The sequence below is a fragment of the Ostrinia nubilalis genome, chromosome 22, assembly GCF_963855985.1.
Source record: "Ostrinia nubilalis chromosome 22, ilOstNubi1.1, whole genome shotgun sequence".
Taxonomy (NCBI): domain Eukaryota; kingdom Metazoa; phylum Arthropoda; class Insecta; order Lepidoptera; family Crambidae; genus Ostrinia; species Ostrinia nubilalis.
The window spans coordinates 6,503,332-6,527,155 of record NC_087109.1 but is presented as its reverse complement, the minus strand read 5'-3'; the positions used below and the strand labels follow the sequence as shown (position 1 = coordinate 6,527,155).

The 23,824-nt window shown below is 33.8% G+C and overlaps 1 protein-coding gene across 6 annotated transcripts in view; it reads left to right on the top strand.

Annotated features, from left to right (window-relative positions):
* The window catches only part of LOC135082902 (A disintegrin and metalloproteinase with thrombospondin motifs like), a 186,565-nt gene that overhangs the window by 106,946 nt on the left and 55,795 nt on the right, over positions 1 to 23,824 (top strand). For all 6 annotated transcript variants that reach the window (XM_063977668.1, XM_063977667.1, XM_063977663.1 and 3 more), the window contains exon 3: positions 6,905 to 7,441. In XM_063977668.1, coding sequence (XP_063833738.1) covers positions 6,905 to 7,441 — 537 coding nt within the window. The remainder of the gene's footprint in view (positions 1 to 6,904; positions 7,442 to 23,824) is intronic.

The window sequence follows — 23,824 nt, the reverse complement described above, 5'->3', positions numbered from 1 at the left end:
AAGTCCCTAATATCCTATCAAGAACTTATTTGTCAGATAAACTACAACTTTAAGTTTGACAGGTCTCAAAGGTCAAGGGTATTTAAGGGATGGCAGATAAAGTGACCGGTAACTAGCAAGCTTTATTTGGTAGTAGATTATGTTTATGTCAGATAAATATTTAAACTAGACTTAAGCCAAAAACTGTCAGTAACAATTGAAATCTGTGACAGTTTATTGACTGAAATAAAAAAAATAATAAAAAACATAACCCTCCTTCTGGCACAGTCGCGTAAATTATTAGGGTCTACTGTATCTGTGTCAACAGAAATACTAAGTTCTTAACTACAGCTCACTTTTACAGAAACCTGTCAATTTCACCGAAAACAATTGACTTTTGACCTTGTCAATGTAAGAATTAAGTTCGATATCGAGTAAAAGGAAATGTTCCGGCCGAACTTGGGTATTACTTAAGTGATATGAATTATGTTGCTTACATAATAAAGTCCATATTGGAGTGTGCAGCCGAGTGATAGTGTTATGCACTATTGCATGGAAGTGAACGTTGGTAGAACAATATAAGGAAATATGGTTTACGTTTCGTAAGCAGACCGAATATAATGATTATCTATACTAATATTATAAATGCGAAAGTAACTTTGTCTGTCTGTCTTGCTTTCAATTTGGCATAGAGAAAGTGAGTCCCGGGAAAGGACATAGGATATTTTTTATCCCGGTTTTTGAAACAGGGACGCGCGCGATAAAGCTTTTCTGTGACAAACAAAATTCAACGCGGGCTAAGCCGCGGGAGGAAAGTTAGTAAAGTTATAAGTAGTAAGCTTTTTATGACAGTGCAGATACATAAAATAAATATGTACCTATTTATCTTATGTAGTTGTAATAGATACTAATTTGCAATAAAACTGTTAATTTGCTGACTGTTTATTGTTCGTGAGACGAGAAAACGTATTATTGTTTGGTTTTTTATTATTATCACATAATTTTTCCTATAATTACTAACACGATTGTGAAAATTACATGAGCAAAACTGAAATAAACACAATTTTGTACATAACACCTTAAAAATAATTATTAATAATGTTTTATTGCATTTAATCATCAATAATAACTTCTGAAAATCACTAATAATAATAATAAAAGCATGATAAGTTTATTAACTGATTAAAAAGTTATAATGTGTCATATTTAATAAGGTAAAACACAAACTATTTTAACTGTACAAACTAAGCGCTTCAATCACAACATTGTTTTATTTCTTGTGTAATAGGAGTTATTTTCCAATAAAAATATAGTCTGACGTTCAGTTAACTGTAAATAATATAGAATGAAGGCGCGAAAATTTCTCTATTACAAAATAATGACTCAATAAATACATAACAAGTGAGTTAATATGCCTCGGTATTAGATAATTTTTGTTTTCTTTTGTTTATTTACAAAATTGTAAATTATATCGGACACGTGACACAGAAAGTTTAAATACTAATACTGAATCGTGCGCATTGCATAATAACTAGTTCAGTCGAGCGAGGCCGGCGCGCGCGCATGTAGCGTTAGCAGGAAAAGGGTTAGAACTAATTTGATTTATTTAAAGAAAACCATGATTCTTTTCAGGCAATTAGGTTGATTCAAGCCTCAAATGTCTTTACTAAACTTTTAACAAATTACTAACTGACATTGAAAAATATGTTTCCCATTCCATTCCCGTAGTAACAGAATCCGGAAAATTTAAATATCGGCATAACAGAATAACGCCCAAAACCCGATTCAAACGTTTAATTGAGTTTTAGTTTCATTCTGCAATCCGCAATTCTCTTAGGACTGGACCACGAAGGTATATTATTTATTGTACTAATGACATTTTTAATTAAATTCAATTATTTATCTTCTTTCTCTGCTGACGGTACCTCAAACAATGCGGCGTCTATTAGACAGCCGCTTGCCGCGACAATAGAGTATGCCTTCCGGATATATATTAAGTATATAATTTATATACTACAGGATTAGTCTTTACTTCTAACGGGATATGCAAGCGTCACATTCTAAAACTCGCTTTACGGACCTTTGTGATCCGGCAATATGAAGCTTATTACGTAGTCAGTCAAAGAGGAATGTTAAATAAATCTGGTTATTATTTTTAATGACAGTAGGGAAGATCTTATGATGGATATTGATAAAATTGAGCTAAGTGGAATCCTCAACAACAGAAGAACTGACTGACGAAATACAAAAACGCTGTCAACTTTGTTGTTATGGCGACAGACTTAGGTAAGACGTTGGTAGCTAACCAGGCGGACTTAGAACTAGCCCTAACACCAACCATCCGAGCTGAAAATGTTTTTCCCAGTAGGAATCCATCCAGTGACCTCTGGGTTAAGTAGAAAGAGGACTCTATACACATAGTATTCACCACGTATTACATTTAATAATCGTTTCGCTATGGGAAAGTTTTACTGTCATAATATTTCTGAAATAAGTTTTCAAGCCCTGGATGCGAGTAGCGCAGTAAGTATTGGTCGTTATAGAAATCTTTGGGGGAGGCCTTTGTCAAGCAGTGGACGTCGTTGGGTTGAAACGAAATTTAGTTCTACTCCTCATTCCCTTACTTAGACCTTTTTATCATTATTTGGGGTTGGCTCTCCTTGTTCTAAAAAGAAATTTGTCTCTACACATGTTAAAAAGTTAACTAGTGTTTCTGTATCCGTACTATAACAATACACTGCTGTACCTATCTATTGTATGATGACTATTACAATGCTAATGCTTTCCGGATGTCAAACAACTTAATTGAAAAGGGATTAAGATTTACTCCTAAGTGGTAACGGATATTGGTTGATTAATGTCAGAGAGTTAACGGAACTAATAATAAACTATTCGTAATGCATTTTGATCCGGGACCGGGAACCTTAGAGTTAAGTTACGAAATAGTTGAGTTAATCCGTTTTGTAGGTAGGCCTTTCTATGATTAGATTTCTTTTCAGAGTAGAACTAACATAAAACCCAAATTTCTTTATTTCGAGTCACAAAGGAAGAAAAATAGCGTAAGAAATACCTCTAAAGCTTAACGTGCTCTCGTTAACGTGCTCCACAGTTAGATTGAAGCCTAAAAATAGGTACAGTCAGGTCAAATAGTTCGCAATAACATTAACACAACCTTATTCCAATTGTATCAATGACGCACACTGGATCGAGCCCATACAAAGCGTTGGACATCGCTTCCTTACTCAGTGTTTTTAAAATAAAATGAGATTGCGTCAACGTAGTAACTTCAAATTTTTACAGTGTAAGGTTGACAAGTTTATCTTTCTAATGTGATAGATTTTACTTATTAGATGGCAATTAATATAAGTGAAAAAAAATCTTAAAATATAGTGATGAAAAACTTGTATTTATTGTTCAATTAAAAGCAAATACTCACTCATTTTGGTCTGTTTCCATATTTAAAGAGTAACATAGTCTAACAATACTCTAAATTTATTCTCATTAAGTGTTAAAATTATTAAAGAAATATTTTTTGTAAACGCCTGATTTTTCATTGCACACAATCACTTTGTTCGATTTTGTCGAGCTTGTTTTCATATTCTGTTAACTGTTAGATACATAATCTAACAATACTCTAAATTTATTCTCATTAAGTGTTAAACTTATGAAAGAAATGTTTTTGCAAACGCCTGATTTTTCATTGCACACAATCACTTTGTTCGATTTTGTCGAGCTTGATTTTATATTCTGTTAGCTGTTAGATACATACTAATGCAATTTTATAGGGACTTAGCGGACTACAAAACTGACTCCAATCAACAGATTGCCTAAGCCAATCTACGTTTGTAGCTAAAAACTGGTGCTCATTATAATGACACTTCTTCTTCTTGCGACAAACAATGTCAATGAAATTATTGTTTTTTTTTTATAGTTATCTGATAAATAAAATGTGTAACTCAGTACCTACCTAACACAATCATAAATGAAGAAAAAAATACATACAAAATGTATGTATGGTATGTACTAAATTCAACGACAATCTTTTGAGATGATGACAATATGATTTTTTTACTATATCTGTTTTATAGTATTTCTTTATGTTCATAAAGTATTAACTACGTTAGTACTTACCTCTGTTTATCTGAAGAGAGTGTATGCGAAAACAGCTCTAGTATCCTAGCTAAAGAACTAGCGCGATCTTTCATCGTGGTTTTTAATAATGCATACAAATCTCTATTTGACTTGAGGTTTTTCATTTTAATGAGTATTTTTACTGAATTGCACACGATAAACAACTCATAAACCAAAATAAACATCTTTGGTTTACCTGACATTATTTTAGTGTAACGAATTTTACCTAAGTTAATTTTGCTATGCGGAAAAATGAGGCGCTTTTATTTAGTTTTTTGTGATTTTCTCGAAAATAGGGATGAATAAGGGTCTAAAAACTGAGTAATAATATCGCCCACGTTGTCATCTATCATCTCTCATTCATGGTTTGTTAAAGATCGCCCAAGATGTCAACTAAAACACGCAGTTTTCATTAAAAAAAATACCTTTTAAAAATACGTCAAAATAGCCAAGCTAGAAGTTTTTTAGGCACTCATTTTAACACACAGATTAAGATAAAGGTATAAGATAATACATTAATAAGTAATAACATAAAACCAGTGAACGAAATTGGATAAATTGACAATACAAACAGAAGTCAGAAAATCCATGATTTTGACTTTGTTCACTTTACGGTCGCACCACATAACTATGATAGTAGATCATGACTTGATATTAGTGATATTTGATAGAATGAAGTCTCATCTTTCAATTTATATGCAAATCAATCTTGTTTTAAGTAGTTGCATTTAAAGCACCATGTCCAACACCTTGTATGGGCTCGATCCACCGTGTGACGTGTTGAAAACTTTTTGGCTACCTACTTTGAGTGTCACTTACTATTTGACGCTGACTGTGCATACTCGTATTAGAAAGAAAGAAAATAAAATATATTAGGCCAAAATCCTTAGACATTATTTACTCATTATTCAAAATAATTTTACGTCTTAGCTGGTACAAACCAGTTGAGAATTAAACCCCGAACCTCTTTGCTAAGAGATTCCAACATTCCAACTATTGGACCACAGAATAGAGATCGATTATTTTATTAATCCACTTAATTTCATCAGACTATTGACTATTAAGTAGTTGTTTAAAAACCATTCCCTTCATACCCTTCATATGAACGTTTTAAATATAAATATGCGACAAAATGATACTTGCTGTGTATTTCCTGCTGACCTACAAAACGAGCTTATTAAAGCACCATAATTATGAGCTTTAAAGCTCGTTTTAAGATCGGAATGTGCTTCGTGATATTCATATCACAGCTGATTTTATTGAGGGTCACTAATTAGAGTACACCATGTACTTTTTATGAGAACTTGTCAATCCTTTATAGATTCGTATAGAACTGGAAGGCAACTAGGTATAATGGAAACTTGTTTCATATTTCAATTTCAAAGAAACTATGAAACTAAATATTGAACCAAAACTTTTATGTATTTTTGAAAGAAGTTCAAAGCGCTATATACAAAATGGGGTTCAGTTAATTTAAAGCAGTCTAAATAAAGAAATATAAGCCCGTTTTTACCATCAATCCGTAATTTTTAAGTGACCCCTATTTACTATTTCTTCTATCGACACCACGGCAAGAGTTTTTTGTGTCGTTATGGCACAGTTAAGTATCTGATCAGTACTTCGCTATTGATGTACCTTCTACGGTGTACCTATTAAAAATAATACTATAGACTCTGATAAGGTGTATTACTCTACATCTCCATAATAACCTTCCGTACTAACCTACTTTAGGTAACACAGCATTGCAATTTGCAACACCTCCGAACGTTCACACAGAAATTATCAACAATACGAAAATAACCCAAAATGGCGCTGCAGAGAACAGTATTATTGACCTTTGTCAAGGATTTCTTGTGACATTCAAACAAACGTACACAAAAAATACGTATAAGTCAATAGAACATTTCCATTGAAAATAAGTTTTGTAATAGTTTTGATTTTTACTCTTGAAGATCTGAAAAATTCATCCTCAACTAAAATAGATTGAATCCTTATTCGTATTGCAACATCACGACTTTAGAAATCTGGTTGTCATCTGAAAATATCTGAAAGATTCAAGGAAATTAATTAACATGTTAATTTAATTACCTACTGTAGGTAATGTTTTTTCATTAATTTGTGCTAATAAGGATGTTTTTAAAAGTGACTGGTGCTAAATACCTTTACTTCATTGCGATAATGTGAATTGATATTTTTGTACCTACGGTAATGCTTTTATGAGTTGCTTTGTATATTCTAAAAGTTAGGCAAACTTTACTTATTATTTACTAAACACTATCAGCAGCTATGAACACTAATATTTGCAGATATTAGATGTAGATGTGTGCCTTTCCAAAAAAGTTTTATAAAATACCTATCACATATCGCATAAGTGATATTATCACATATCTCGTCAGTAGGTAGTTTAAAATTACTTGTAACACCAGAGAGTATTAAATAAATAAATATTAAACGGTCATTATTTGTAATTTGGATCAATAAAAGAACTAGATTCCCGCAAGAAATGGCAAAAATGTTGTTAATCACGCCCCAGTCAGACTTACACGTAAATACTATAAATAACGAAAGTTATTTATACGATTATTGCGTTTTTGGAATTTTTGAAGCAAAAGTAACGAAACAACTTAGTTGTTTTTTTTAAATAAATACAAAAAAAATATACCTAGTATTTTACAGATATGCCTATAATTTAGGACAATGCCATCAGTATTATTAAACCAATTGATAAATAGAAGAAGTATATGATATGAGTTGCAAAACACCTTTATTAATTCCACTTATTTCTTCTTTCCAGATTCACGAGCACATGACGGCAGACGAACTACGAAACGTGTTTCATGTGGAGCACCAAACCTCAGTCCCTGATTACCACTTAGTCAGCCTCACCCACCACTTAGCAAGGCGGCACATCCCTTCTGGCCACTCCTCCAACACCCATTCCCTCAACCCTGGAAAGATTCCCCACGAGAAGACAGCCTCAAAACCATGGAAGACCGAGACCAGTCCACCCTCGCTTTTAAACGACGAAATGTTCGTCAAAGCTAAGGAATACATCAAAGACGTGGATATAATTGGTGATCTCAACAACACAGTCAGTTTAGAATTCGGTGTGTCAAATTCTAGTGAAGTTAGTGATGTTAGTGATAAGGAACACGTGGTGGAAGACCAGGATGATGACGTGCATAAGATTGAAATGGAAGCGTTTGGGAAGAAATTAAATTTGGTGCTCAAGAAGCAGGAAGGTCTGTTCAAGAAGGAAGGCCTGAAGATGTGGAAGGTGCTCACGAACGAGACGCAGCCTCATGGCGTCGATTATGAGGAGATGACTTCGGTAAGTCCAATTTAAAAATTGTTTTGTTAAATATAAGGCAAATAGGGAACGACTTATGTGTAGTAGTATGATTATTTTGGACAGGCGACAGATAAGAGTATAGTAATTGGTGAGATCTTTGTTTAGTATGTAGTCCAAATTACTACATAAAACCCAACAAAATACATTTTAGTAGTCTAGGAACTTTACTAAAGTACTCAGTTTACGAAAACGACAAGTAAAAAAATCTAAAAACTATAAATTGGTCTACGTAAGTATTTAAATAAAATAATGGCCAATGAATCTGAATAAAAACATGTTGTCAGTATGAGAAAGTGAATTCTTTTGCTATCTCTGAATATAAAACAACATGGATTTTAATATTATAATTAAAACACTGAATGCATCAAAGTTTACACAAACAATTAAGTGTGTTAGAGAAGAGATTAAGCAGACTAATCATCTTACATAATTATTACGCATTTGGAATTTTAATTTGAGTATTAATCCATTAAATACTTAGCGTTGTGTATTTGTTGTATGTAATCAACGCTCTTCTTGACCTTGACCTACATATTATTATTTGACCCCTTGCGTAACTTTTTCAATAAATCACACAGTTATTTTGAATATAATTAATTGTTTTTAGATTATTATCAGTTACTCACGGTCGGTATTTAAAAGTAACTAATCTGTCTTAGTGAACGATACTGTCTTGTTTGAACTAAACTGGACTAATTAGAATTTTACTAGTTACAAATTACTTTTTTGTAAAAACCTTTCCTTTAATAAAATGAAGTTTAGAACTAGGCTTTTAAATGGTGCCAATATTGGTGGGAAGTGGGGATGCATACGTTTGAAAGTGCTTGTCGCGGGAGGGTCGATTTTTGTGATGATCAAGTGATCAGTGTAGTTCAGAAGTTTTGACATTAAAACGCATAAGAAATATTAAATAATTCTTATATACAAACAGAAAGTTACTAATTTACTATACTCGTAAGTAGTATTAATCCGTTTCGGTGTAAACTTCTTAAAATATTATTGTCGGTATCTGATTACGTAGTTCCAAGGACTTTACTGTTTTCTCATACATCCTGTATACATAATTATACTAATAAAGTTATTATCTAACCAGAGGCCTACAATCTAGCGGTTCGAAAGAATATACAGAACATTTTTGTTGCAATATCGACCCTATTTCAACTACATAAGAAGGTCAGTATTTATCTTGAAGTGCTCTAGGTAACTTTTGGATTTAATCTTATTTGCTTACATAATTGCTTAGATTGTTTAATTATGCAGTAATCTGCAATTAAAAGGGCGTTACTTAATGCGGTTATGTAGAATTCCATACATAGTTGTTAAGAGTAACCGGAATATCATTATTTTAACTATTTTAGTACTTTTTATTTATTTATTTACCTAGTATTTCAAGAAGATATCTCGAGAAATTATATATTTTTTAATTAAATGTGACGTTATTTTCAACTGCTTCTGTAATATACAGCTTAGATCGGTAAATATTCTTAGTTACCATAAACTGCTCTTATAACAAATAACCAAAAAACAATAAATTAAACAGAAGGCACAGGCAGAAACTAGTTGAGCATAAAATAATGCGTAATGTGCCAATAATGCAGTACCAAATAAGTCAGCTTGAATATTTTATCACCTTCACTGAGTTCGTCAATTTTATTGCGTACGCAGTCTTTTCATGTTTCATCTTGCAAAATTTCTTCACCCATTGTTTGGTGCAGAACATTTTTGTAGCAAAATGAATCCTATTCTAACGACATAAGATGCTTGTTTAGCTTGAGATGCTACCGTTCCCATGACCCACATATCCTTAGATGCATCAACCCTGTAATTAATATCTATTGAAAAGAAACTGAAAAGCGAAAATGGATGCGCAGGCGCCGGCGCCGCTTTGGGATGTGTGTGACAGAGCTAAAATAAATTAGAGTTATTATACAATAAGCTTAGGGCTGCCAACGGTGGAATGATGTGTCGGTTTTTGTTTCAATACGCGTCCATCAATCTATTGTAGGTAGCTTTTTGATTATTATTTTTTTTACAATGTTTTTTTTTTTTTTTTTTATGCTAGACAAGGCAGGTATTTGACCGCAATCGCACCTGGTGTTAAGTGAGATGCAGTCTAGGATGGTACATATCTGCCCTGTAAGTGCCTATTCACTCTCGCCTTGAAAACGCCCGGATTATAGTGTTCAGGAAATACAGCAGCAGGCAGCGAATTCCAGTCCCTAGCTGTTCGCATTATAAAGGAGTCGTCGAAACGCTTAGTGCGAGCTGGTGGAATGTCGACAATGTAGGGATGGTACGCCAGCCTGCGTCTGGTTCCCCGGTGATGGAAAGGGGCTGGTGGAATTAAGTTATATAATTCCTTCGCACATGTTGGTTCCATAATTATGAATTTTGAATTGTTTTTGTTATAGCATATGATAATTTGCGGAGTTTTGGGCTGACACTGTGTAGGTTTGTTGTCGACACGAAAAGAAGAAGATATGATAATTAATCAGACTATTAATGTGTTTCTTATGTCAATTGTGTGTGTGTAGTCTAATCCTAGGTACAGAATCTAGCATAGCAACGTATCTGAATGTGAAATTTTCTTGTTTTGAACCACTAATGTCCAATTTCAGCAAATACCGAGTTAAACAAACATCGCTTCAGAGCTATAAATCCGTTTCCTTGACAATAACAGATCAATTAACTTGACAATGCATTAAATTGTTGGTGAAACTGGATCTAACAATGTCGATAAATTGGAAAAATTCTTGAACGACTAAACTGATGGCAGTAGATAAGTAAAAACTCTGTAACGCATTATGTATGTATATTCTGCAACAATCATAAATTCTGATTCTACTTGAACTAATAGAAGGAAGGTTTTAAATCAACTGTTATTATGTTGTAGGATTCAAATAACTAGTTTATGAGTTGTGACACCCATAGTATCCCAAAAAGGTCGAAATACGTCTTTGTTACAATAGACGTGTTGACACCACAATCAATTCCTGTACTTTTTAAAACTGTCACAACGAGACTCCCATAGATTTTGTGTGGCAATACAGCAAGTGACGTCACTATTTTGTCAACTCAATTAAACTACTTTTTTAATTACAATGCAACCAAAAATCTTAATCCCATCAAAAACAATACTTGTCAAAAAAAAAACAAGTCTCGCAGCTCAGTTGTTCTACGGTAAAAAGTTGTGAGATCCATGTAATACCAGTAATACCAAGTCCAGGCCAGGAAATCTTTAACGTTTTACATAAATTATTGACTTGGCCATCGCACTAAATAATTTAATTTACACGACGTGTTTTCATGCGATGGCCAAGTCAATATATTTATGTAAAACGTTAAAGATTTCCTGGCCTGGACTTGGTATTACATGGATCTCACAACTTTTTACCGTAGAACAACTGAGCTGCGAGACTTGTTTTTTTTTGACAAGTATTGTTTTTGATGGGATCTCATTTCTTTTTGTATTTTGTAGACAGCAGTTATGTATCTAGAAAACTGGACCGCAATTGAAAAATTTTACTCGACTTGGCGGTTGCACTACCGTGCCCCCAAATATTTTACTTTTTCCTTGATTCATACACCAAACACTACTTATATTCCAAATTTGAAGCTTCTAGGTCTGCTAGAAGTGCCTTAGAATTTTGATGATCGGTGAGTCAGTCAATCAGTCAGTCAGTGAGTGACAAAATTAAGAAACTTTGACCCGTTATAACGTAAGTGCGCCTATTAACGACCCCCCAAAATTTGTATTCTATTACCGCCCTATTTTTCTTTCTTTCATAAAAGACATAATAACAGGTTCCAGAAAACACGTTACTTAAAAAATATCTAGATATGTTTATTGACTATCAAAACGATTAAAGTTTGTGTTCGTAAATAACTAGTAAACGGAGTTATTTGACATTAAATGGGACGCGCCCGCAACGGTCGCACTTTTCATACTGACGCGCTCCCAGCTACTTAAGGTGCACCTTGTTATTAATTAGCGATTTTAACACATTTAAAATGAGTATACCAACATGCTTTTGCATAACAATATTAATTCGTACTTTAGTTTCCTTAATAAACCCTCAATATAGCCCTCTCGCTGTATTTTCGTGGCTTAAATACAATTTTAAATAAGGGCGGTAATAGAAACACTTTTCCTAATTTGGTTTCTAATACCGACCCATGGCGTTGTTAGAATTTTGATTAAGTTTCTTATTTTAGTATTTATATCTTTAATTACGCATTTAACCTCCACTTTGTTGTCTTGATCGATTCATAAGAATATTTCACATAATTAAATCAATTAACGCCATACATTAATTGTCATAGGTTTGGCATAAAACTGCAATGAACATTAAAGACAGATTACAAAAAGTAAATATTCACGGAACTAACTCTTCGGGCGCCCCCCTAAAAATGGGAGTGCCCCAAGGCTCAATACTGGGACCATTGCTCTTTCTGATTTATATAAATGATCTACCTTTTTATTCAAAGGACCTTTGTGAGATAGTATTATTTGCTGATGACACTTCTTTAATTTTTAAAACTGACAGGCGTCAGGAAATATTTGACGACGTGAATAATGCTCTTTCCAAAGTATTAGACTGGTTTACAACTAATAATTTGCTATTAAACGCAAAAAAAACTAAATGTTTAAAATTCACTATGCCTAATGTCAAACAAGTTAATACTAATATTACAGTAAATAATGAACGCATTGAACTGATAAACTCTACTGTCTTTCTAGGTATTACCCTAGACTGTAAATTACAATGGGGCCCCCATATTGCTGCCTTGGCGGGAAGACTTAGTTCAGCTGCCTTTGCGGTGAGAAAGATCAGAAACTTGACTGATGTTGAAACAGCAAGGCTTGTATATTTTAGTTATTTTCATAGTATTATGTCTTATGGTCTTTTACTGTGGGGCTCAGCAGCAGACATAGAATCAATTTTCATTTTACAGAAAAGAGCTGTTCGGGCAATATACGGTCTTAAACCACGTGACTCGCTTAGAGAAGTTTTTAAAGAAATCAATATATTGACTGTGGCTTCGCAATACATATTTGATAACATTATGTATGTCCGTAAACATATACATTTATTTACTAAGAAAAGTGATGTCCACTCATTTAACACGAGACATAAGAATAAACTTGCTGTTCCATCATTTAGGTTGCATAAGATAGGTAATTCATTCTTGGGGAAATGTATTACCATATTTAACAAAATACCACACAACCTTGTCGAATTGCCAATAAACAAATTTAAGATACATATAAAAAATACCCTTATGTCCAAAGGGTACTACAAGGTTCGAGACTATATTGATGACAAGGATGCGTGGTCAGTTCAGTCTGCACATATTTGATGTACTTAAATTTGACTATTCTTACCGTTAGATAATTCCTGGCAATAAGTGGTGACTGAGTTTGTTCCGGCGTTTCTTCTCAGCACTTGCCATATGTTTGTCTCGAAGCGCTGGTAGGGCCCAAAAGATAAGGAGACATGTAAAGTGCCCCATAAGGGCTACCTTTTCTTTTTTTATTATTTTCTATTGACGTTCATAAGTGCCACTTGTGGTCTAAACTGAATAAATATTTTTTTGATTTTTGATTTTTGATTTTGAAAGAATATCTCTAATAATGTATGACAATAGATTTTATAAAAACCTGTTAAATTCTAATTAGTACTTATTTGATATAAAATAAAACCTAATAGAAATGATACTTCACTGATCACGTCTTCATTAAAGTAGATATTTTAGCTGGTTACTGTTTTTTTTTACGGTCGGTAATAGAATAAAGTAATATTCATACTTAATTCTATAACGCCACCTGCGAAGACTTATAACTATAACGCCACCTGCGAAGACTTATAAGCCTGTATTTTGTATATAAGTAACATTTATGACATGACACCAAACCAATCATGCATTATCACAACTACTATGTAACTTTTTAAGATCTTTTGGATTAATAAAAAAAAAAAAAAAAATATATAGACAGTGTCCAATTGTCCATAGTTTAAATTAAAATACACAATTACACACAATTAAAATCAAAAACATCAGTCAAAAACGAATTAAAAATTATAGTCAAATTAAAAATAAAATATTAAATGAAAATTATTTTTTATTAAAACTCAAATATAGTTTAAATAATGACCCCCACTACTCACTAGAAGACCGGGTATCGCGTAATCAAGTATAATTGAGGAATTTATTATTCTACTATTTCTGCTTGATTATTTATTTATTTTCGAGAAGCGTGCCTTTTCTCTTTTAATAATAAAAAAAAAATAACTTGAAAAAAAAAACAAATTTAACTAAAACTAAAAGCAAAACAAATTTAACTTGAAAATATCAAGTGGTTCCCGAGCCACTGAGCGGGAATCGAACCCGTGCCTCTTGGAATATACATAATTGAAGAGCAATATTCTTAGCGGTCGGTAATAGAAACAGAAAAAACGTTAATAGAAACACACCTCGTCTATAGGTCGGTAATAGAAACAACTGCTTTTTCAGATTAAATTGCTATTTATTAATTATTGTGTGATTGAATACTCATTGTTACTACTTGAATTCTAAGATTACTTCATCATTGTTATAAATAAATTAAAGTGTCTTTTCTATCACCACGTCTTATATCTAATTTTCTAACGTTTATCCGAAGTCAGCTTAAACTGGCGGTAATAGGCGCATTTACGTTAATTCTTAACACCTTTGCTGCGGCAGTAACTTTCTAATACTTTCCATTCCTGCGGTACAAGGTCAGTAAACCTGGTATTAAAACTTACATTGTGGCGGCACAAGGCTTAAAGACCTTGTAATATTTAAGATATATTAATTTTATTTTTGGCTTCATGTTAATAGATATTGTGTTTTTTTTCTTTGAATATTAATAATAATGCATTTATTGACATACACCTGAAGGCGTTCGTGAATAACTTGTTTAGTATAAAAATTATAGCTATATTCAAAATACAAGGCTAATGCACCCTGTGCCGCACTGAAGTAGGGAAGTCTGGTGGGTATTCTAGGGATGTAAAATACAAATATCGATAGTTTAAATTAAGTTTTAATAAAAATTTAAAAAAGTAACAAACAAAGATGTTTTAATAATTTAGTCTAAATATTTTACAAATAAGACATACGTGCATAAATACTTAAATAAGCTATATTTAAAGAAAACATATTATTTAATTACATTTAGTTACAACTTCAAATGTTTGTCACGAAAAACATTATTTAAATTAGCAATAAATCGTGTAGCAAATTAAATTATAATCAATTTGCAGTTTTGATTTTGTTTGTTTCTCTTGACGCCATGTCGACATGTGCGTTTCTTACGAATGCGAGGCAACACTGGCTGCACGAAGCTAGCGTGGGGTGCGGTACCAGGTGCGCAGGGTACAAGGTGCTTCGACCTGGTTTCGCATTGTGAAGACATTTTATTACTTCCGTGCGGTACCAGGTCTAAAAACCTGGTATTAAGGTAGGTACATCATTGGATTCTATTTTAAGAATACATCATAGATATATATTCATCACTTTCCTACACCGGACCCAATTGAAGTTATGCCTTTCGCACGACAAGGAAGACTATAATTTTCTTAGCCGCACGGTAAGCGAGACGTACACAAGGTCTATAGACCTGGTTTCGCACTCAACGTGTTAAACTACTGGTTCAAATTGAATGAAATTTGAAATATACCGTGTCTTTACAATGCCTGCATAGCTAATGAAAATTCAGCCTTCTAGTTTTATCCACAACGAAGTTACAGGCGGTCAAAAATGGCCTGAATTGCTTCGAGAAAAGGATGGTACGGCCGTGCCGCTTTTTTGCTCGACTTGGTGGGGGCACTGCCGTGCCCCCAGATTTAAAATAAATTAAGTTTTTAAGCCCAGAATGAAGTGTCTTTTTAAGAAAGTTGTGATCTCGAATTATTGGGGACTGGTGTCAAGTCTATTGGAATAAGGTTGTGTTGTCAACTTTTTGGTTACTTTGGGTGTCAAGAACTATTTGACGCCGACTGTATCTTGACAAGATGAAAAACAAACAAAAAATTAAGGGCTTCTGTCGCAACCCGCTTGACCGTGTTTGTGTCAAAATGTTGTTTGACATAACCAAACAACGTTTTAGTTGGGCAAGTGGCTACTTAATTTTAATGTTCAAAGGCTTGGCAATCTTTTAGCTCGTGTACCTACTATTTGTCGACACACTGCTTGTAATAATAGGTTATATAGGTATCTATAGATGCCTATGTACCTATTGCCGTTATGTTTGGAAAATCCAAAGAAAGCTTTCATTAAGGTTTAAGAAGTTATTTCTCAAAAAGAAATTGTATCATTTGAAAAAAATGTAATGAGTAAACAAATGTCAGTAGGGTCATAAAATGATCTTGCAATAAAAAAAATGGGAATTGAATTTCAGGTTTTGTAGTATTCAAATGATTGATTCTTTTTATTTTTATGTAATATTCTTAATTAATTTTTTGGCGGCATATAATTGTTATTTATTTTAATACTGAATGTTTTGTCTTTTTTATGACCCGAAGATTCCTCTTATGCCTTCTTCTCTAAAACATAAAACTAACGCTGTCAACCCTAAAGATGATGTTCAATTGTTCCCACTGTCGCAAAAAACGGATCACCCGCGGGTTCGAGTGTCGGTGAAAGCAGGTCCCACGGAGTCTTATCTAACAGCTAACTGGTGGGAAGCGCAGGTGATGAGTTTATGGGCGAGAGCAGAGGAGTAAGCGATAGCGGTGGAGTAAGCGTGAGCGGTGGAGTGAGCGGGAGCGTAAGCGGTGTAATGAGAGCGGTCGCGTGAATTGGAGTATTTGTGGCTTACTGAAAAAGGGCGCCGCATTTTAAACACAAGCGGATTAATAAAATTATGAGTATAGATTTTTTCAAATTGGTCCAATAGATTCGGAGCTTATTCAGGACAAATAAAAATCTTTCGTCTTTATTATAATGTATAGACACTTTATACCTATATATGCGACATGGTTCATGTTTTCATGAAAATCTGTCATACAATAGTAGTCTTTAATATGGTAATTCATGAGTTTTCCTTTGGCTCTGACTGAAAATCAAACCTAAAAGGTGACAACGACTATTGACCCATAGCTGGACAGCGAGGAGAGTTTTCATTTATTTCATGTACTTTATGCAAATAAACGTTAGAACTTTGAACTTTCATACTTCGCTTTCTCCGCTTAATAAATGCCCCTGCTTAAGTTAAGTCCGCTCCGCTCCGTACATCTCCGCAACAATGGAACCTCTCCCTATAGCATGAAGTTACGCGTGTGCGTGCAGTTTTGCATCTTAGTTAATGTCTCTTACAAGACAATACAAATATGTTGCCATTTAAATATCACAGGCATAAAATGTCACTTGTCTTCTGATTAATTACACTGGGGAACAGTCATTTTGCGGCATGGTAGTTTAGAGTCAATTCTGTATGCGACTAGTGTGCTGAATACTAGAAAAATATTAGATTTGTCAAATTGACTCTAGATCTTGAGATAAATACTATTAACTATTTATATGAAAAAAACCAAAATAAAAATACCAATCTGTATAAAAAAAATATTTACACTAAGATCCTATTTAAGAACGATATAAAAATTAAAAATGTATTTGCTTTTCATCAAATAATAGAAAAAAAAAACTACAAAAAGCTTTTTCTGTAAGCTTTTATGTTATGATTTTGGTCAGGAAAATTCCATAATTATGGCAACAGTAATCAGCCATCATCTGGCGGTCCCATTGACCGTGGATATCATTCTTCCACTGTCCTGATGTTCCGGTAGAACCGTTCTGCTTATTCCTCACTGTAATCGCCCAGATTATGGGAGAACCTGTCCAAATGGTTATTGTAAAGAAAATAATTTAATACTCAAATTAGCTCCTTATGTGTAAAATTTTTAAAACAATTTAGCAACCAATTCTGAAAAGTCTGGTGCTCTATGACTCCCCAAATATTGTTTGACTACTAAAACAAAGCTTAGCCATGCTTCAGATTCAATTTGTGTTAAATGTGGTTTACAAATACAGTGTCTTAATAAGAGTACGGATTTGCGGTCAATCGAATTTATTTTTTCCGTATTCAAACGGACGTTTCAGGACGTAAAGGACTTTTATTATGTGCTGACTTTTGATCATTTTAGTGATTAGAAAGCTCAGTTCATATCTTTGGCCTTCCAAATAATAATAATAATAATAATAATAAAAACGTTTATTTGAACCAAAAGTTACATTATGCATGTATTACTATGCAAAAGTTACAAATAGTGGCATGATAATCGGGGGTCCCATGACTACTAAACTAGGTTACAACCTGTATCTTAGTAGCCAGTGATAATTAAATTGAAGTCCTTTACGTCCAGCTTGACTCCAGTATGGCAAAGAGTCTTCACGAGTCTTGCAGACGATATTGGACCCCCAATATTTATTATTTTATGGAAGTTTTATGAGAAAGTATGCTTGGTAGGTTTTTATCACTACCTCCGTGATCTTATTTCTTTGCTTTTGTAAGTTTAGAAGCCAAATATTAACAAAAACTGTTGGGGTTGTAAACGCAAGGTTTTCATAATGAATTCATATTTTTTGAGACAAAAAGCTCTTTAAAAATGATTTAAAAGACACAAACTGATAATTTCAAGGTCTAGTAGCTGATCACTAAATTGTTGTAACTACAACTACACTAATACATGAGTAGAAAATAAAACTTTGTGGGTATAATCAAATAAATATACGTTTAGGGAGGGTCGTTTAATTTTTTCATTGATTTCTTGCGTCTCGTTTATCTCAAGAACCAGAGTCAATCCAAAGAAAGTAAATACACACCATTTATGTCTAATACAAGTGTTTACAAAATCCATTAACAAAATAGATGCCGCAGATTTTTTAATTTTTTTTGTTCCGCGGTGTTATGTTTTATATTAGTAAAAAATACTTAGTTCAGCTACTTAAGGCATCGTTTGCAGTTACTACTTATACAGAGTGAAATTTTGTAATAATTTTCTGTAAAAAATTAAAATAATTTAAGATTACTACTGTTACTTCCTACAGTATTAAGAGTGCTTTTCCTCCAGGTGGCATTTCGAAATTCCATCGTGTATTTATGATTTTTCCAGATTAAAAACTGCACAACTTGTAATACTTGTTAGTACGAAAATAAATCATAATATTGTGCAAACATTTATAAATAAATTGCAAAAACTGTTTTACTCTATTAAGTACCTAATTGGTAAACCAATAAATTTGACGGAAAATCCAGTCACTTCATACAAGTTCTTCGACTAGCCCACATTAAACGTATTGTATTTCTTGAACAAAACGTTATGTAACGTTCGGTCTAGAAATCCCTCGGAGCGTACGACAGTAGTCGTTGACTATAAACCTAGTTAAGCTTAACGATTGTACGTAGCCCAAATTGAAGAGGCAACTCGTTTTAAATCGGAAACGACTTCAAAATATCAGTTAACCAGTTTCAGGCGTTGGTGGGTTGCCATAGGCCGCTTTGGCTTGTGACTGTTTTAGCAAATTAAATAAAAAAACACCGTTTATGCAATATGCTTACTTACTTTTTTTAAATGATCCAGAAAATTGGAAGATTATCGTATTACATTGTTATGCTACTAAAAATATTATAATGTATTTAGATCTCTTCCCTGTACATCCTTTCGCCATTTCTGCCCTTGCTAGAATAACCGACCTACTATACCATGTCACTTTAGCCAGTCTGGCCAGAGTGGGATGTGTTAACCAAATCTTCCCTATACCTCCGGTAAATTAGAGAGGGTCGTTCTCCTATTATAATGAAGACTCGATGATATAATCTGTTACAGTCAAAACTAACCAAAACCACTTGGAAACCACAGGAACTGCTCTTACACCCGTTACTTACTTGTGTGGTTTTTGATCACTGTTTTATGGATGTTACTTATTTTGTTTTTTCTTAATAAATTGGCTGTTCTATTTATGCAACAACACGGACGAATTCACAAAAGCAATGCTTCTAAAACAATCCCGCCGACCTTGGTGCAAGGCGCCCTAAATTCTACCGCCTATTGCTCCTACAACTAAATCGTACATTTTAGTATAAACTTGACTATTTGTATGGCTGCATTCCTGCCACGGCCTTTGTCAGGTATTAATGAGTAGAGTTATACAGATGTAAATCGATCTTATTGGATTAAGGGTACTAATACACTGCGAGTTGTGCAGCGATTTAAATCTGCGTTTGACAGCCGTGAGACTGCAACAAGATTCATCATTTAGTCTTAACTGGAAGAACATCTCTTTAATTTACCGCTCTCCAATTCATCAGAGGCAAATGGAGTAGATATTTGGCCTGTTCTCCCCACGGTGGCCAAATGGGTTCGGGACTATTCCCACCTCTCGTTCCCACCACTGCTACTCCTGTGTAGCCAGGATGTACGTACAGCTTGACCGCCACAAAAACCCAACCAATGAAGGTCAAGTTTGTCCCGGGGGAAAGTTAAACTGTCATTGGACCCGCAACGAAATTAATCAGAAGAACATAGGAGGAGTTCGAAATTAAGGTTCGACTGGGTTGGTGGCCAAATGGGTTGGGGAAGCCTGTTGTTCAGATATTTCCCCGAAGTCGTCTCTCACATCTACTGGATGAGTCCACTGGGTGTTCTTTTTATACTTTGCTGGATCCACACAACATTATAATTGTGTACTAGGTACCCTTTATTATTGGAACTTCTGTAACATTGCGAAGTGATTAAATGAATATGAATATCGATGCATGTGTGACAATTCGATCAAAGTCCATAAGTCAACTCTTACATCCACTGGATATGTTCATTGCAGGGTGATTGTTTTAATACTCTGTCAGATCCACACGGCATCACGATGTATCGATGCATGTGAAGGAGGATTTGATGAGTGCTACTGACAACGCCACTCTTGTGGCGGAGTTTTGGGCTGACACTGTGTAGGTTTGTTGTCGACACGAAAAGAAGAAGATGCATGTGTGACAATTTGATACTTTATCGATGCTGCGTCGAAACCGAATCTCTGAAAAAGTCGCAGTGTGTAATGGGCCTAAGGTGTAAACGTGGTAATTTTAACATAAGCATTTAGCAATTTTGTTACATAAACTGGTGTTTTATGTATAACAATCTCGCTCTCTATTTATAATAATAGCAAATATAATTGGAAGAATCGAAATCATCTAACTTTTATTACTAAAAAGCTTCAAAGTACAGAATCAGATAACAGCACAATAAAACTAAACACAACGGCATCTTATATAATTGTAATAGATGCCATTTTCGAACAAAAATGTGTAGCTAGTGATGTACTGTCGACCATAATTCACAAGACTGATCAATAAAAACGTGCTATTAATACCTCTTTCACACCGAAGAAAGCCATAAGTTTCCCACAGTAAACAATAAGGTGGGATATTACAACTAATCACCGATAAAAAGGCATTTCACTTTCATATGCATATGATTTTACTCGGTTTTTCTGGAGCTTTTCAATTATTGAATCAAGCACAATAAAAATGATTGGTTAGGTTTCTTTGGAAACTTCGAGAACTTAGGAAAAGATTTGCATGTATTATTCTCACGGTTAATCATACCATAGCGAATAGAAGTGTGGTCTGAGACGGACCATATACAAAGTCTTAAATAAGTTAAGTTTAGAATCTGGTTAGCACTAATATTTTTATTATTTCAAGTGTTTTGAAATTAACTCTGTCTCTTATGATCCCCGTACTAAAATAAAACAAAATTCGTAATCAGCCTTTACTAATTTACTTCAATTTCTTCTCCTTTTCCTCCATGTACAAACTCAGTGATTTCAATTTCTTCTCCTTTTCCTTGTCGTGTCGACAACAAACCTACACAATGTCAGCCCAAAACTCCGCCACAAGAGTGGCGGCGTCGTCAGTAGCCTTCATTAAATCTTCCTGCGTACAGTTGTTTAGTTCAAGTTCTGGAAACCAAGGAGAGCTCACAACCCTGTTGTCTCATTATTTGAACCCCATAGACCTCTGCGCATTGGTGTGGAAGTAGCCTATAGACTACGTAATATCGATGACATTATTTTTAGCCATGGGCCTCGACCGAAATCCACTTTTCATGACAAATCTTATTTACATTTTGATATTACGCGTCTCTCTCTCACCAAGGCAGTTGGCATAAATGATAGAGACAGATAGAGCCCCATACCTTTAAATAGAAGTAAGCTGTCAATAAATATTCGTGAACTTAGCATTGATTTGTCTATAAATATGGATTCGAAGTGGTCCCAGTTAATAGCTGTGATTATGTCCAGTGCACTTTAAGAGGCAGTACGAGTTGTTTTACTAATTTGTAGCTATTATTTTGTTTACTTTACGTCCAATTCACCAATATGGCATATTGGCGAACAAATTATAAAATATCTTGATGACTGACAGTGACAAGGCTTACAGTTACTGTTCTTAACTTTTTATTGCATCTTTTGATACAAACTTGTAACAACTAGGTTTTTCTTCGGGGGTAAAAATTGAGCTTTTATAAATTCGCTCTTTAAGAAACTGGCAAAGATTTAAGTGATCGGCCAAATGGATGTATTGAATCAAATTCGATCAATATGAAATGCGGTTGGAGTCAAATATGTTATATGATTACGAGTATACCTACTAGAAATAAGTTTTGTGTACTCCGATCAATTAGGTTGAAACAATGCTTATTTATTTGTGACCAGTGACCTAGAGCCTAGCGCCAATATGGCGCCGCTCTGGTGGTATAAATAGACTAAGATTGAAATATCAATATCGCACTAAAACTAATTTATTAAGACTACTATTATTACATACTATATTGTAATATAGTTTCGATTGCGGCTAAAAACAATTTAGAATTAATTGGTTCCACCCGAATATCGCTTAATTGAGTTATTAACGAAATTAATATCGTCAAAAACAAAGGCACCAAATAATTTTAATTAAAAGGATTAATGAATTTCGATTCGATTACATCTATCGCCATTTTGGCAAAGCGATCATATTTCCATGAATAAGATAAATTGGCCAATAAATTAAAATATTCAAATTTTTGCGTATAAATAACATTTTAGAATTAATTGACATCCGTTACGATTTCCAATCAAACATAATAAAAATGTTTGTGTACCTCTGACTTGCTAAACAAAATATCTATGGTCATTTTGATCTGCCCTTACAAAGTATATTACGCAATTTTGTGTTATAAACGTTTATTTTTTTAAACACAATTATTGCCACAAACATTATACAAGGAAAATAATGCCATATGGCATTCTCTGTCAGTAGACCCTCGGGATAAACAGAAAAAAATGTTTGATGGTGCTTTAAAAATAATATAACTTTGCCTTAAAACTTTGAACTGGTTGCAAAGAACTAAACTTTACTTTTAATTTTTTAACACTTGTAGAATTTTAGTTTAAAACCAATTATTAGTTCAAGCTTATAAATTAGTAAGTATTAAAGTAGCCATTGTATTTTTATAAATAAAAAGCAATTTCGCAAGCTCCACACGATTGGAGTTTTGGACATAAAACTATTTGTTATTCAACTCATTATAATAATGTAACAACTATTATTCCGAACACAAAAACTTGAGGTTTCTTATCACTACGGCATTAGGTTTAAAATTGATGGAGAATATAGCCCTATGTTAGTAAGGGTTACACATGGGAAATATCTTTCCATATAAAATGGGCATTATAGATAGCGAGATGATGGGTAGAATTAATTAATGACAGCTCTTGAAATTGATATCAATAGAATTCAAAATGTTTAATGCTAAGTATTTGTTTAGCTACACTAACGCCCGTATTCACAAACATTACTATGAGGTCTCACAGTGCGCGTGGACGCACAGGTGGACACACAACCAATCGCAGAGCTCTATTCAACGCTGTGCGTTCGATTTGCTGCTTCACTTAAGCAAGCATCGTTTGTGAATACGGGCGTAATATTATAAAGAGGAACTTAAAGATTTGTTGCGTATGTGCATTGTACGTGCAATTATAAGAAATTAACAAGTGCCTTTTCAAATCCTGTTGTTTTCATGGGGCCTATTCTTAAAATAAAATTCATAAAATTCATAAAATTCATTTATTTTTGCAAATAGGCTTTAAGAAAGCGCTTTTACACGTCCCAATATTAACCCTACCACTGCTTCGGGACAATAAATGGGCCAGTGCTGAGAAGAAGCAGCGCAAGAAACTCAGTCACTATTGTCAGCCTCCTTTTCAAGGTTTTACAGTCTTTAAAATATACAAATTATAGTCATAAGTATTAATGCGAGCTAGGCAGTTAAACATTCCAAACATTTTTATCCTTTATAT